Source organism: Gymnoscopelus microlampas (genome assembly GCF_963454915.1).
Source record: "Gymnoscopelus microlampas genome assembly, chromosome: 7".
NCBI classification, from domain to species: domain Eukaryota; kingdom Metazoa; phylum Chordata; class Actinopteri; order Myctophiformes; family Myctophidae; genus Gymnoscopelus; species Gymnoscopelus microlampas.
This window is the reverse complement of record NC_139944.1, coordinates 44,457,352-44,470,842: the sequence shown is the minus strand read 5'-3', so window position 1 is coordinate 44,470,842 and position 13,491 is coordinate 44,457,352. Positions and strand designations below refer to the sequence as shown.

The 13,491-nt window shown below is 42.2% G+C and overlaps 1 protein-coding gene across 1 annotated transcript; it reads left to right on the top strand.

The window, feature by feature from the left end:
• Positions 1-979: 979 nt before the first annotated feature.
• On the top strand, positions 980-13,088 carry asb14a (ankyrin repeat and SOCS box containing 14a). Its single transcript, XM_084062579.1, has 12 exons — positions 980-1,113; positions 1,724-1,773; positions 1,900-2,034; positions 3,082-3,246; positions 5,242-5,487; positions 6,092-6,263; positions 6,484-6,589; positions 8,392-8,571; positions 9,185-9,313; positions 11,684-11,812; positions 12,030-12,186; positions 12,794-13,088. The coding sequence occupies exons 1-12, from the start codon at positions 989-991 to the stop codon at positions 12,976-12,978; spliced, it is 1,779 nt and encodes a 592-aa protein (XP_083918705.1). The 5' UTR covers positions 980-988; the 3' UTR covers positions 12,979-13,088.
• Positions 13,089-13,491: the final 403 nt, after the last annotated feature.

Genomic DNA, 13,491 nt, shown 5'->3' with positions numbered 1-13,491 from the left:
TTGGTATGAATATCCAATTATAATAGGTGTTTGTTTGGGTATCCATTCCAAGTCTAAATTTAGTTTAATTCAAACATACATACAACTCTGTCCCCTCCTCAGGGGCTGTTGTGTTGCCAAGCTGTGGTGGAAGACGTGCAGCATCTCCTCCCCATTCACACCAAACTTTTTAAACTGACGCAGGAAGTGAATTAGCCTCTGGTGGATCTACTTAATTATATGTGGCATGCAGTGGTGCCAAGGAATTTAAAAGGATCAACCCTTTCGTACCTCAGCCTGCGGGGGCACTATAGCTTGAAACCTTATCACCCTCTCTGTACTTTCAACACTGCTTCATCCAGGGCAAATAAAGCCTGGGTATGTGATAAATATAGATTATCTGGGCATTTGTCAATGCAATGACAAAGCTGAAACTGTTTTTTTTTTATGTGTTGTGTGTTTATTAAAAATAAAAGATCACATTTAAATAAGTACTCAGCTTCAAGTCTTCTGGAGAATGATCCTACAAGCTTGGCACGCCTTTTTTTTTGACGTTTCTCCCATTGTTCTTGGCAGAATCAACCAGGTTGGCTGGGCCGCATCGATGCACATTTTAAGGACTCTCCAGAGATGCTGTATTGCAGTGTTTCTCAACCTTTTTAATTTAAAGGACCCCAGTTTGATTTGATTAAATGTTTTATCTCTGGGAGTGGGATCTACACCATAAAACCCTGTGCTAATTTCACTTGAGAGTGAACAAATAGACCTGTAAGGGTCCATTTGGTCCATTGGTGCTCTCAAAATTACAGACCCGTAAAGGTCCATATGGTGGTCCCAACATTGAGAACTAGTGCTCTCTTGGGTTCAGGTCCAGACAGACTCTGGCTGGGCCACGGCAGGACTTTCACAGAGTTTTCCCGAAGCTCACTTTCACTGCTCTACATTTATCTGTCTTAATCTTTACCTCTATCCTATACTATAGTGAACCAGAGGCCTCTGTGTGAACAGCATGGAGCACTTTGGACCGGAGTACCAGGACAATGAGGATGATGATGCTGCTATTCAGCACATGATAGAAGAGAGTCTGAAAGAGAGCAACAAACAGGAGAGAGAGAAAGAGGGACATGACAGCAGGTATGTTCACCTATGTAAGTAAGTATATAGTTTAATCAATGTAGATATATTATTCAGATACAAAAAGGTGGTAAATTAGAAAGATTTTGATGCTGTCCACCTATCAAAACACTAAATGATGAGGGAATATCTTTTGGAAGAATGGCGTTCCATCATTCCTTAAACGTTTCGATTATCACCTCAAAAATGTGTTGCACAGGATTATCAAACCGAGGACTGGCATAACAAATGCAGCCGAGCCTGAGGATGGATAATGAGGGCATCAACAAATGGTGGGTAATAATTTGTTTATCACATGCCCATAGACAATCACAAAGACAATCCGAAAATTACCTTTGATCAACACTTTAAATGACTAAGTCAACAAGGAACTCCCCCGGTGAATGAAATGGTATAGTCCCGGTATTATCACCTGACATGCATCATTACCCTCATATCCAACCATCACTGTAGCTGCACCAAAGGAAGGACGTGCCTGCCCTGGGTTAGATAAGCTCAGGCAACAATGAACGCCAGGATGATACTAATATACTGTATCTGTAACTGTATCTGCATAGTGTGTATGTATAAGATGTGATGTGATTTGATGAAATAAGGTTTCTGTTTACAGCCATGGTTGCACTGATGGCAGTACAGAGATATTTACTGCAATAAGACAAGGTAACACTTGTACTATTGTGAGATTTCTATTGGTGTTCAAAATGTGTTGATTGTATTATTTATTAATGGTATCTATCTTCTGTATGTTATGTATATAACTGTCTGTTTATGCTGTATATATCTTAGGTAATGAAAGGGCGGTGAGACGACTCAGTGTGGAAAAGAAAGACAGATTCAGAGAGACAGACAGTCAAGGCTGGACTCCTCTCCATCAGGCTGCGGCCCAAGTCAACCAAACTATACTGGAGCTGACATTCAGAGGTAAGAATCAGGCCCTGAAGACGTGCCCCTCCCTCAATACCTACTGGAGACGAATATTTGAAGTATTCTCTCATATGTGTGGAAAAGCAATAACTCCCTCTTTCCACACGGCCATTTTTGGCATAACTCCCCCTGACTGTACAGTCACATCTCCACAAGCAAACGCTTTGGCATTTGCCTCCTTATTAGCTCGTAGACTGATTCTCTTAAATTGGAAGTCCGACAAAGCACCCTCTTTCTCGCAATGGCTAAAAGAAGTCTTGTCTTTCCTACCTCTTGAGAAACTCAGGTATAGAGTGCATAGAGCCCGCAACAACTTTATTTTAGCTTGGAGTCCCTTTGTTGATTTTGTTGAAGAATTTTCCTTTAACTAAAACTGTTCAGTTAATTGTTATTATTATTTTTGTACATATTTATCTATGTCCGACTTGTGATGTGAAGAACTGTCCCTGTTATATAGTATATATAGTATATAGAATAAGGAGAGGTGTCTCTGTCTAGAACTGTGAGAATTGTGTTTTGATTGTAATCTTGTCCCACTGCTTTGTTTTTTTTGTTTTTTGTTTTTTCTTTGGAGCCTAAGGGGGGAGGGGGGAGGGGGGGGGGTTGTATGTGTGTCTATATAGTCTTGTATGTTATATCAACGCGATCTCTTTTTTTGTATAAAATGCTATACATTTATACGTGTATATTCGTGTATGTAACATAAAAACTGTAAAATAAAGTTGTAAAAAAAAAAAAAAAAAGAATCAGGCCCTGAAAAGGTCCAGTGAATGGACCCTTGTTCACATAAACGCATGTGCATGCTCTCTATCCTACATGAACACACATCTAAACTCAAACACGCACGTGTGCGCGCACACACAAACAAACACACACACACACGCACGCACGCACGCACGCACGCACGCACGCACACACACACACACACACACACACACACACACACACACACACACACACACACACACACTAAACTACTGTAGATAGACTACATTAAACGTCATCATAAACGTGATTAAACTAAATTATCATGTCATCATGCAGCCACAGGTAACGCGGCGATAGAGAGCTCTTCTCTGACTGGTCAGACTCCTCTGTGTGTTGCCGTGGAACATGGCCTATTGGAGAACGCCTCATTTCTCCTCCAACAAGGCGCCAACCCTGACAGCCAGAACCACGAGCTGGAGTCAGACACACCACTGGTTACAGGTATGATGATTGTCTTCTGAACTATTGACCTGTGCATGTGGACACGCTTGCTGCTCGCACACTGTCTGCAACTGTTGATAGACTACATGATGCAGTATAGTTATTCATTCAGATACTCTTTAGACCAGAGGTCTTCAACAGGGGGTCCAGGACCCCTAGGGGGTTCTCAGAGATACTGCAGGGGGGCCGTCAAATCTTTGTGTGATTGGGACATTCTTTTTTTTAATTACATTACATTAACCACTTGAACCCTTGCATCCCTATTCTGGGGGGAACGTTAGCCGAAAATAGCAGATCTACTAGCTCACAGTGTGTCGCAGACGCGTTGTGAGCTTGTAGATCTGCTGTTTTCAGCAAAGAGGTTTGGTGTACAGGAAAAAAAGAGCAAAGTACAGAGCCAAAGGTCAAGTTTACAAACTATTGATGGTTTTAAGTCGTTAAATGTCTTAAAGTACACATTAACATGAATCCAATATGTAGTGGGGCCCGTGGTCCCTGCTTCATCTCTCTCTCAGTTAAGGGGTCCTTGGCCTGAAAAACTTTGAAGACCCCTGCATTAGACTATGCATACAGTATATTCTATATATTCATGGTTGACAGACAATTACATTTTAATATATTGATTATTGATAGACTTGCGCATATATTCATTCATACAGTCATTGTTGATATAGATGCAGATTCTCAGCTTAACTATTTTATTATCTCTGCCAGGAGATCATTGTGTTCGGCTCAGTGTGTCTGTCGAATTATTATAGTGTGTGTTGTTGTAATATTCAACTTTTTTAACACATTTTCTAATGGAAATCAATGGGGCTCTGAGCGTGCTGAAGCCATACTCAAATCTGCAAATCTATCTCTAGGAGATTGTTTTTTCCTACAACACAATAATGCCTCGTTACAAATGGAATCATGCAAAGTGAACAAAAATAGAGGCAGAGAGAACAACAAAAGGCTGTCATGACAGAGACACTAGAAGCAGCAGACCTCCAGCAACAGTTAATCAGACAAGCTATGCAGGAGCACAAGGCACAACATTTATATTAATATGACGTTATTTGACACCGACTTGTTATTTAGTTTTTCAGTTTGATTCTGTTTAGTTTTAATTTTGTTTTTTGATTGAAAGTAGTTTTGGTTTCAGGAATTGACTCCTTTTAATTTTAGTTTTAGTATTAGTTTTTTAGGTAGAATGCAGGAAAGCCTTGATTTATAGAAGCAGAAAAGGGTAGGATGAACAAATGCATGACATCAGATATGAATTACAAAATGTGTTATAATTGACTGAAGGTCCCATGTTGAGCAAAAGCCATTTTAATCTTGTAGCCTTTACACCATGAGGGGAGGATGAATGGGGTCATTTGTGAGGGAGACAGCTAAGAAGATGCTGGACTAACACATGCACGCACACACCCTGTTATGGCTTAAAGCAATTTTCGTTTGTGTGCATACTGCACAATCACATCAAATCATATTGTTGTTCTTCTTTGGACTTTATGGCAGCCAGCATCTACCATGTTGCATTGCTGCCACCTTCTGGAACGATTCTGTTAGTGTTCATCGGGGTCTTTCTTAAAGCCAGTCAGTTCCACCAGGTGTAGCGACCAAAGTGGGGGAAACTAAAACTATGGATGCAATTCTTCTTAGTTAGCTATGTTAGCTTTGCATTGTTCATTTTATTTTATTTTTATTCATTTAGCAGATGCTCTTAATCCAGAGCGATTTAAGCAAGGAAAACACAAGGTAATACTTGTTGTATTATTATGCATAGAAACGGTAATCTAGGATCATAGGTAAACCAAGAACCTATCATCAGTCTAAACAGTATAATATAAAAAAAGATCAATAATCTGTACATTGAAACTATACACACTATAGGATGCCAGGTCTACAAATGACCTGGCATCTGTCCAATTAACATGCTATCTAAATCACATTTAGTCTTTGCATAAGTGACTGTGGCATAACTGACTAAGTAGTCTGTTCTTCCCGCAGCCATCCGCTCCAACCGCAAAGACCTGTTCGATCTGTTGCTGCAGCATGGCTCCCGTGCGAACCAGAGGGGGGTCCACAACCGCTGTCCCCTCCACGAGGCGTCCCAGCTGGGCAGCATAGAGATGGTAGAGGCCCTTCTCAAGGCCAAGGCCGACCCAGACCCCCGCAGCGCCTATGGTCTCACTCCTCTGGCCCTCGCCGCACAGAAAGGACACCTACAGGTGGTAGACACACTGCTGAGGAGAGGTGAGACAGATGGACAGACAGACAGACAGACAGATGGGCAGATAGTTTGATCATGCGTGTGCTATTATACAGTGGTGTAAAGTAACTAAGTACATTTACTCAAGTACTATACTTAAGCACAATTTGAGGTATTTTTTACTTTACTGGAATATTTTAAATTTTAAATACTTTTACTTCTACCCCACTACATTTCAGAGACAAATATTGCCTCTTTCAATTATTTGAAAACTTTAGTTACTAGTTACTTTGCAGATATGAATTATTATAGTATAAAACATGAATTAACCACTTTAGCCTCATTTTATATGTAGGCTATTGGAAAATAGCCGATCTACAAGCTCACAACGCGCTACATCGCGACGCGCTGTGAGCTTGTAGATCTGCTATTTTCAAACACTTTGTACTTTTACTTTCGGTGGTATATTTTAATTTCAATACCTTTGTACTTTTACTCAAGTAACATTTTGAACACAGGCCTTTTACTTGTAACAGAGTATTTTTATGTTGAGGTATTGCTACTTTTATTCAAGAAAAATGAGTACTTCTTCCACCACTGGTCCTATAAAGTATCGTGTACTGTATTACCGTATTCTCTGTGTTGTAGGGGCCGATGTACTATCCCAGGCACAAGATGAGGCATCCGTTTTGTTTGAGGCGGCGGCCACATGCGATCCTGATGTCATCTCTCTGCTGTTGTCATATGGAGCGGACGCCAACATCCCCAAAGTCACTGGACACCTACCCATACTAAGAGCTGCACACAGAGGGCACTTGGAGTAAGATACACACATGCACACAGTCACACACTAACACATACACATACACATACACTGACACACACACACGCACGCACGCACGCACGCACACACGCACACACGCTTGGCAATCTCAAGTGTCATAAGTCGTGTGTGTGTGTGTGTGTGTGTGTGTGTGTGTGTGTGTGTGTGTGTGTGTGTGTGTGTGTGTGTGTGTGTGTGTGTGTGTGTGTTATTTCAGAGCTTTACAGTTGCTGATTCCCGTAACTTCCGATGAGGCTGTGGATGACAGTGGTATGAGTCCTCTACACTCAGCTGCTGCAGGTGGACACCCACTCTGCATACAGGTGTGTGCGCGTGCGTGCGTGCCTGCGCGTGCGTGTCTGTGTGTGTGTGTGCGTGCATACATGTGTGCAATGTGTAGGTTTGTGTATCTATCTCCTTCATAAGGACAGAGAGATGAGGACTAGTTACTGGTTCTTATTTTTCAATAGGCTGGTCTAGGGTTAAGGCCAGGGTTATAGATATCATTCCAGTTAGTTGATCCCTGAGGTGAAATTCACGGAGGTAAGGGTTAAGGTCAGGCACCTGTTCTGTTTTCAGAATCGGTGTGGTCAAATAGTGCTGGCATCATGCCTTTGGGGCTGCTTGGAGTTGACATAGCCAATTTCATGCACACAACACTAACCTTGTCTGAGAAAGGGGGGCGGGACGGGATTGGACGGGACATTTCCTGGCAAGTACATTGCCGTATAAAGCCAACCTCTTTTAAGTGGGGTCAAATAGTGCTGGCATTATGCCTTTGAGGTTGTTTGGAGTCGACATAGCCAATTTCATGCATGCAACACTCACCTGGTCTGAGAAGGGGGGAGCATTTCCTGGCAGAATAAAGCCCCCCCCCCCCCCCCCCCCAAAAAAAAAGTCATATTTGAACTGGGGACCCCCCACCCTGACAAGCACTTGTGAGGGTGCACATTAAGCTAATTATCTGGGGGTCCCGACCCCCAGTTTGGGAACCACTGCCCTAGATCATCAAAACATGGGCACCAAAATTACTTTTGTAATTATAATGAAGGAGTCTTTTAAGGAACTGTCTTCTTGTCATCTTGAAAATTAGACTTTTCTAGTGCTCAGATTTTGGTAGACTTTTGATGTTATTAATACTATAATAATAATAATACAATAATAATATAATAATATCATTGAGGATATTTTTTTTAGGGTCAAACAATATTTGCAGCCGACTAGAGGGAAGATATGCCGTCTTGTCAATATTCATCTGATCAGGCATTTTTGAGTGTTGTTCCCTGCACTTGTGTGTCTCCATAACTGTGTGGGAGCTGTATGGGACGCCACCTCGTCCCTTACAGTTACAGCTCCATTTTTCTTTTTGCCGTGCACATTCATGCTCCCAAGAGGAAGTAACCTTTTGATTTCGGTCAGCGCCCATAACATTTATTTGAGCATCGGACTAAACTTTCAAAGAGCAATCTGTGGAACGATCTTCCACCCCATGTTAGAGAGTCTCAAACCTTGCCTGTGTTTAAATCACGTTTGAAAACTCACTTGTAGGCCTACTCCTTGGCTTTCGATGATTCAGACTGAGAGTTGCTGTTTCCGTTAGGCCAGCGGTTCTCAAACTTATGTATTTGGCTGCAGACCTCCCATCTCAACCTGTTTTATGCCAGGGATTTTTCTAAAATAGCAGGTTCTATGAGCTTGTAGATCTGCAATTTTTGAATAGCCAAAGTATAAAATAGGGTTCAAGTGGTTAAAATGATTGTGACGCTATATTAACACATTTTGTGGACCCCCTGGTACCACCCCAAGGACCCCTGGGGGTCCCCGGACACCACTTGCAATAACCAATGCGTTAGGCGATGTGTCTGTGTGTTGCACCCTCTGTGTGTTTTTTCCCCCCTGTCTATTGTTTATTGTTTTAGTCTTAGTATTTTATATTTGTTTACTGAGTGCACTTTGGTTCAACGCTGTTGTTTTAAATGTGCTCTATAAATAAAGTGGATTGGATTGGAATCTGGGGAGACATTTAGGTCTTGGCAGATAGGTCTGCATTGGTGTTGTTTGATGTATTGTTGTGTTCTGAACTGCAGCAGATTTACAAATATCCCCTCTCCTATATACCCCTCAGGCCTTGCTGGAGGCGGGCTATGACCCCAACGATGTGCTACACCCCTGTGTCCGCCGTAACTATGACGACGAGCGTCGGTCAGTGCTGTACTTTGCCGTCGCTAATAACGATGTGGCGTCTGCCAGAGTGCTGCTGGAGGCTGGAGCCATGCCCAACGTAGACCCTATCAAGTGTCTGCAGGTGTGTGTGTGTGTGTGTGTGTGTGTGTGTGTGTGTGTGTGTGTGTGTGTGTGTGTGTGTGTGTGTGTGTGTGTGTGTGTGTGTGTGTGTGGGACCAAATGTCCCCACAAGTATAGCATAATCTGAGAAATAGACATTGGACCATTTTCCTGGAACTCATGAGAGACTTGTTGTATTATCGAAAAAGAAAAAAAAGATTTTTAGATATAGGTTTACATTGGGAAAAGGTTGGGGTTAGGATTAGACATTTAGTGGTTAGGTTTAGAGTTTTCCGTATTTTATACTTGTGCAGCAATGTCACACATGCGGATCTACAAGCTTACAACGTGTCGCAGCGTGGCACGTTGTGAGCTTGTAGATCCGCTATTTTTCCGGATTAGGTTTATGGTAAAAGAAAATGAAATTTTTAATTCACAAGTATAGTAATACAAACGTGTGTGTGTGTGTGTGTGTGTGTGTGTGTGTGTGTGTGTGTGTGTGTGTGTGTGTGTGTGTGTGTGTGTGTGTGTGTGTGTGTGTGTGTGTGTGTGTGTGTGTGTGTGTGCGTGCGTGTGTGTGTGTTAATCCATTCAACATGTTAACTCATGCAGTGACCATGTTGTCTTCCCTGTAGGTGGCGCTGAATCATGGTAATTATGAGCTCATCAACCTGTTGTTGAGGTATGGAGCCAATGTCAACTACTACTGTAAAGTCAACACAACTCACTTCCCGTCTGCCCTCCAGCACGCCCTCAAAGACGAGGTTTGTGATTCAGGTTTAACAACTCTCTGTGTTAAAGGTTTGAAATTCTCGGTACCTCCTGCTCATTAGAAGTGTAGTGATTGTCTTTTACATCTATCCACAACTTTTATTGACAAGTCCTGGCTGGCCCACAAGGGTGCTGTGTCTTGTTGATAAACTGGTTAACTGGTTACCTTGTAAACAGTTACTTGCTAACATGTCACCTTACATCTTGGTTACTAATACTCTACTATACTATTAAAGAAAGTAGACTTCTCATCATCATAATTGAGCAGCAGTATTTAGCCTACATTATAAAAGCCAAGACAGAAAACCCCAAACTGCCCCAAATGCATTATTTAAAGCTACAATCTGGGACTTATTTAACTGAGTAATTAAGTATTATTTAACCAATCTGTATGGTAGAGTGTGTTAATACATAACTAGCACATCTGCAGTGGTTGGAGGTTGTCTCCCTATCTTCCACTGAGACATTTCTACCCTCGTGTCAGGTAGGACACGACTGGTTGACAATGTCAGTACAGTTAATTGAAGCAGATGGTACACAGGATTGGAGACAAGATCAGTTTTAAACCACAACTGTCTGATGTTTCAGAAGGAGGTGACAGTGTGTCTGTACATTAAACATGTATTATGTTATTTATTATAACTGTGTGTCTGTACATTGATAATGACGTTATTTATTATATCTGTCTCTCCCTCTTTCAAGTCATCATTCGTCAAATAAGACAACTAACTTGGTTCTGTCTGGATTCCTTTTTTTAAAGTCAACTTTTCGGGGTCTTGCTCATTCCTGCCATTTTGACCTTTAGAGAATACTGGGTATAGCTTTATGTTAAAGATATGAGTTTGACAATATGTGCATATTTATATATGAGTGACTTATGTTTTGGTTTGACAGCTCCTTTAGTGTTTGTCTGATCGTCTGTTATCGCTCCTCGCCAGAGCTGGCGAAAACTTCTGGGAACTCAGATTATCGTTAGCCTGCTTCTGCCAGCCTGTTTATGTAGCCTGTTGTTCTGATAATTATTCTTTTAATCCTGCCTGTACCTGTCCCTATGTGTCCTGTTCCTGTACTCTGTTGTCTAGTAAACTTCTTTTGCCCCACAACTCCTCCAAAACCAACAAAAAAAAACTCCCTGCCTGCTCATTCCTGCACTTGGATCTAGCTTCTGAACCCTGACAGAACAATTGTGACAACATTGAACCCAGCAGGAAGAGTTTTAGTTTTGTTTTGTCCTTTTTTCAGATGCTTTGGAGCAAGTGACACATCACAGCGAACACCTTTGGAACGCACTGCACTGCATCACCACCCACCAGTGCCTTGCCCACCCATGGTGGAGCTAGTCAGTCCTGTGACTCCTTTCTCACCCAGCGTTGGGTGGGTTTCGAGGGTCAGACCTCCTTTCTCCACAGAACTTTCCCACCTGGCTTACATGAGGTACAGGGGTGCTGCTCCAGTTACGAGCAGCTCACGGCAGAGTGAGTTGAGGAGGGTCGGCTTTCCCTGCTGACTGCTGTCTGACCTTGAACTGCCTGAACTGCAGTCGGCCATCCCTACCGAAGACCAACCTGATCTCCCAGACAGACCCCTGTCTCCATGTCCCATAGCCGAGCGCTTCACAGCACGATTCATTCTACAGCGAGTGTTTGAGCAGAACAAAACTGATTCTGAAGGACAATTATCACCCCAGCAATGGACTGTTTGTGCCTATACGGACTGCAGGCAACAACGCCTGAGGTGTCTTGACTCTGAAGGGCACCTTGAGGCCCTGAGGCAAGGAAAAAATAAACACACTTTTTGGGACAAAGCCCCCGGCACATATTTAACTTTGCACATCATTATTGTACTTGCAATAAGTACAAAACATATTTTTTTACTGCATAATCTGTATATCTGGCTGCTAAAATGTTATCCCTCCATAATATTCTGTACACTTCCCATTGCTGCTAAAAACAAAAAAGTTGTACTTTTACTTATCTTTTGTACTTGTGTGATTGAGTGACTAATAAACTCAATCTTGAATCCTGCCAGCCCATAACCTTTCTCCCCTTGTGTCAACCCTGCTGTTTCCCCAGTCGCTTTAGTTTCCCTGGAATTCTAGGTCTCACAGTTCCCCTCAGTTCTGCTCTGGAACACCTTTGGCGAGGGGGTCAGTTACTTTGTCTGCCAACTGTATCTGTCCTGTTTAGCCCAGTTTAGACTAGTCCTGTTCTGTCCAGTGTCCCGGTCCTGCTCTGATCCCCTGAGTCATCCAGCCTGACAACAACAAAATACGTTCCAAATAAAAGGAATTCCTAATATGCTAACGGCACTGAATAATTTCATTAACTGCTGTCACCGTTGACATTCTGTTGCCTACATTGCAGGTGATTCTGAGGATGCTGTGTAACTATGGCTATGATGTGGAGCGCTGTTTCGACTGTCCCTATGGTGATGGCTCACATATCCCTGATGACTTCGAAGGATGGTCCAACACTGTCATTAAAGACAACATGGTAACCATGGTAACATGGATGAATGGATGGATAGATAGATAGATAGATATCACAATCTATTATGGAGTTTTTTTTCTTACTGTGTGTTACCTGTCTCTCACTGCTGTCTCCCATTTATTTCCCTCTCTTTATGTACTCTTCCCCCCTGTCTGTCTGTCTGTCTGTCTGTCTGTCTGTCTGTCTGCCTGTCTGTCTGCCTGTGTCTCTCTCCATGTAGTTCTGTGAGGTGATATCAGTGAGTTTTTTGCGTGACTATGCAGGTCCTCTGGTTCGTATCATGTTGGATTATGTTAGCCACCATGTCACTTTTTGCTCCATGCTCAAACCTATTCTGGTGGAGAGTGAACAATGGCCAGACATCTGCATTATGCAAGGTACCTCTCTATCTGTCTGTCATCTATCTTCCCCTTTGCCCCCCCGCCCCCTTCTTCTTCTTACCTTTCTTTTTTTTATGGAAATAACAAAAACTAATTTCACCCACTGTTTTACACCTGTAAATCTGTGATGTGCTTGTGCATGACAATAAAGTTCTGATTCTGTCTCTCTGCACTCCTAGACAAGCTCCAACACAGAAAGACACTTAAAAAACAAAACAAATATTATTATTAATATGGGCTGTATATTAGCATTTGAAATAAATAAATGAAATAATTAGTAGAAGATAAATAGACCCCTAGGTTGGGTTGGTGAAAGGGCCTTTCTGTGTGGAGTTTGCAAAATTGTGGGATAAAAAAAATGTTTTAAGAAAAAAAGAAAGAAGAGAAATAGGCAAATGATGCACACTCAAAAGGCATGTGGAATGACAGTGCTTCTTGTTTAACGGCTGAGATTGTTGACTGGGACTTTATTATGTTGTCCCAGAGGCAAGAGCTCAAATGACCTATGAAGGATCTGGTTTGTGTTCCTTTCACTTTGATAGAGATCTTCTGATAGATATGTAATAATGAAAAGAGCTTTTACATTCTCTGTCTCGTTCTGCAGATAATGTTCGTTGTTTGCAGCATCTCTGTCGTTTAAGGATTCGTGGCTGTCTTGGGCGCCTGCGTCTCCGTGCGCCTGTCTTCATGAGCTTCCTGCCGTTGCCTCCGCGACTCAAGGACTACATCCTGTACAGAGAGTATGACCTGTATGGCCAGCAGAGCAGCGTCCGTCTAGACTGCCAGTGACCTCTGACCTCAGACTATCTACAGCAGTGCTTCTGAAACTTTTTTATGTCAATATAATAATGTTAATATAATGTATTTGTCTGCGGATCTGAAAATATTTTGTGGCAGGCACCCCCATACAACATTTGTTTTTAAAATATTCCAAATGTTTCCCTTTTTTTTTTACCAAGATTTAAAACAAAATAGATCTACAAGCTCACAACGAGTCGCATCGTGACATGTTGTGAGCTGATGTGTATAGGGTTTAAGTGGTTAAACATTTTTTGATGCTATTTTAACTCATTTTGCTGAGGGCCCCCCTGGAACCCCCCTCCAGGAACTCTAGGCCAAGGGGATCCCCTCTAGTGTACTAAATTTGGCGTATTTCATCTAATCTGTTTGTATAGCATTATAAAAGCCCAAAGGTTCATACCAGTGGCATGTTTAGCACACTGACTGTGGCTGACAGAGTTTACTTTACATTAGTTCTTGCCATCCAAAGCATACTGTACCTGCAGTACCATGGTTGGTTTG

What these genes read in the sequence shown, in the direction of transcription:
- asb14a (XM_084062579.1), top strand. Translation starts at nt 989, where the DNA reads ATGGAGCACTTTGGACCGGAGTACCAGGACAATGAGGATGATGATGCT. An exon ending in ACTGGAGCTGACATTCAGAG is followed by an intron (nt 2,035 to 3,081) that starts GTAAGAATCAGG and finishes GTCATCATGCAG; the next exon opens with CCACAGGTAACGCGGCGATA. An exon ending in CTGTCATTAAAGACAACATG is followed by an intron (nt 11,813 to 12,029) that starts GTAACCATGGTA and finishes CTCTCCATGTAG; the next exon opens with TTCTGTGAGGTGATATCAGT.